Below are 1,260 nucleotides of genomic sequence, written 5' to 3'. Positions count from 1 at the left end.
CCCCCCCGGGGGGGTCGGGGCCCCCACTTAGAAAAACACTGGACTAGTCCACTAGTCGATTAGTTGGTGAAACCCCTAGCGTGTATCCAGCACAGCGGTTCTTTGAGGAAGGGCTTTCCAGGGAGAAAGTGCAGAGCAACCAGCCCACCTATTGTCACTCTACCCATACTTTGACATATTACCTGAGCTGCCTGTGAAGTCAGGTTTGAATCCCGGGGGCGGGGGTCCTGTGCTGGAGCTGTGGTGATCATCTCTTGGGTAACCAGCCTGTCCTCTGTCCTGCCCCCCCTGGGCCGTGTTCCCACTGAGGAAAAGCTTGTAGACTCCGAAGGCTAAGAGCAGAAGCACAGCGACCCCCAGCAGGCCAGCTGAGTCCTCCCCGCCTGAGGGGGACGCACTCTGCTGGCTCTGCTGTTGACCCTGATGCTTGTTTCCAGAGAAACCGCTGAAGAAACTGGAGGCAAAGCCCCCCAGACCTGAGAAAGACAAAACAGATGTTTAAGAATATTTAGTTATTGTGTGAAGATGAAGCCTCATGAACATCAAGTATCAATCCTCCTACCTCCTTTAGATCCACCATGCGTGTCCCCGCTGCCCTGGGCTGTCCTCCGACCCCCTTCAGTCAGCTCCAGAGTGTACTCTAGCCCACAGGAGCCCCTCAGGATGAGGGAGTCAGCAGGTTGGCTGAAGCCCTCACAGCTCACCTCAATGCGACCAAATCGGTAGGCATTGTCCATATCAGTCTTACACTCCCACTGTGAGGCAAGGCAAGTTTATTTATATAGCACATTTCGACACAAGGCAATTCAAAGTGCTTTACAAAAATGAAAGACATTAAGAGTATTAAGAAACATACTATGAAATTACATTTAAAAACACTAATTTAAAAGCAAAGATACATGAATTCAAGTGACAGTGCAGTGTGAGATACACACATCTGAAATGTTTAGGTCTGACTCTCAATCATTCCTCACTTTTTTAGCAGAAATAGTTTTCTATCACCTCCCTTTCTTTCTACTTTCTTGTTTAACTTGTACTTTAGTTATTTCAAGTGTTTCATGCTAAACGAACCCCCCTTTGGAACGTTATAATCTGACCCCATGGTACCTTTCAGTTTTTGACGAAACTATTCCTCTTTTCTTTTTTTTTCTTTAAATGCACATAGTTAAGTTTACCTTGTCTTTCTAGGCCAACTTGTGGCCCCACGCGCAAAGTTATATGATGAGGCCCTCTGTGTCGCGAGCGTCGACGGGGGGGGGG

General features: G+C 48.1%; 1 protein-coding gene across 1 annotated transcript; it reads right to left on the bottom strand.

Moving 5' to 3' along the window:
- Positions 1–17: 17 nt before the first annotated feature.
- saraf (store-operated calcium entry-associated regulatory factor) lies at positions 18–779 on the bottom strand. Its single transcript, XM_010784821.1, has 2 exons — positions 563–779; positions 18–476 (listed from the first exon to the last, which is right to left on the bottom strand). The coding sequence occupies exons 1-2, from the start codon at positions 735–737 to the stop codon at positions 160–162; spliced, it is 492 nt and encodes a 163-aa protein (XP_010783123.1). The 5' UTR covers positions 738–779; the 3' UTR covers positions 18–159.
- Positions 780–1,260: the final 481 nt, after the last annotated feature.

Source organism: Notothenia coriiceps, unplaced genomic scaffold (assembly GCF_000735185.1).
Source record: "Notothenia coriiceps isolate Sejong01 unplaced genomic scaffold, NC01 NC01_scaffold00026566, whole genome shotgun sequence".
Classification (NCBI taxonomy): Eukaryota; Metazoa; Chordata; class Actinopteri; order Perciformes; family Nototheniidae; genus Notothenia; species Notothenia coriiceps.
Note: the sequence above shows the minus strand (reverse complement) of the source record. Positions and strands in the feature narration are given on the sequence as shown.

Bases quoted from the DNA above. Each gene is read 5' to 3' on its own strand.
- saraf (XM_010784821.1), bottom strand. From the start codon at position 737: ATGGACAATGCCTACCGATTTGGTCGCATTGAGGTGAGCTGTGAGGGC. The intron at 477-562 runs GTAGGAGGATTG...TGTCTTTCTCAG, and splicing joins GCATGGTGGATCTAAAGGAG to GTCTGGGGGGCTTTGCCTCC.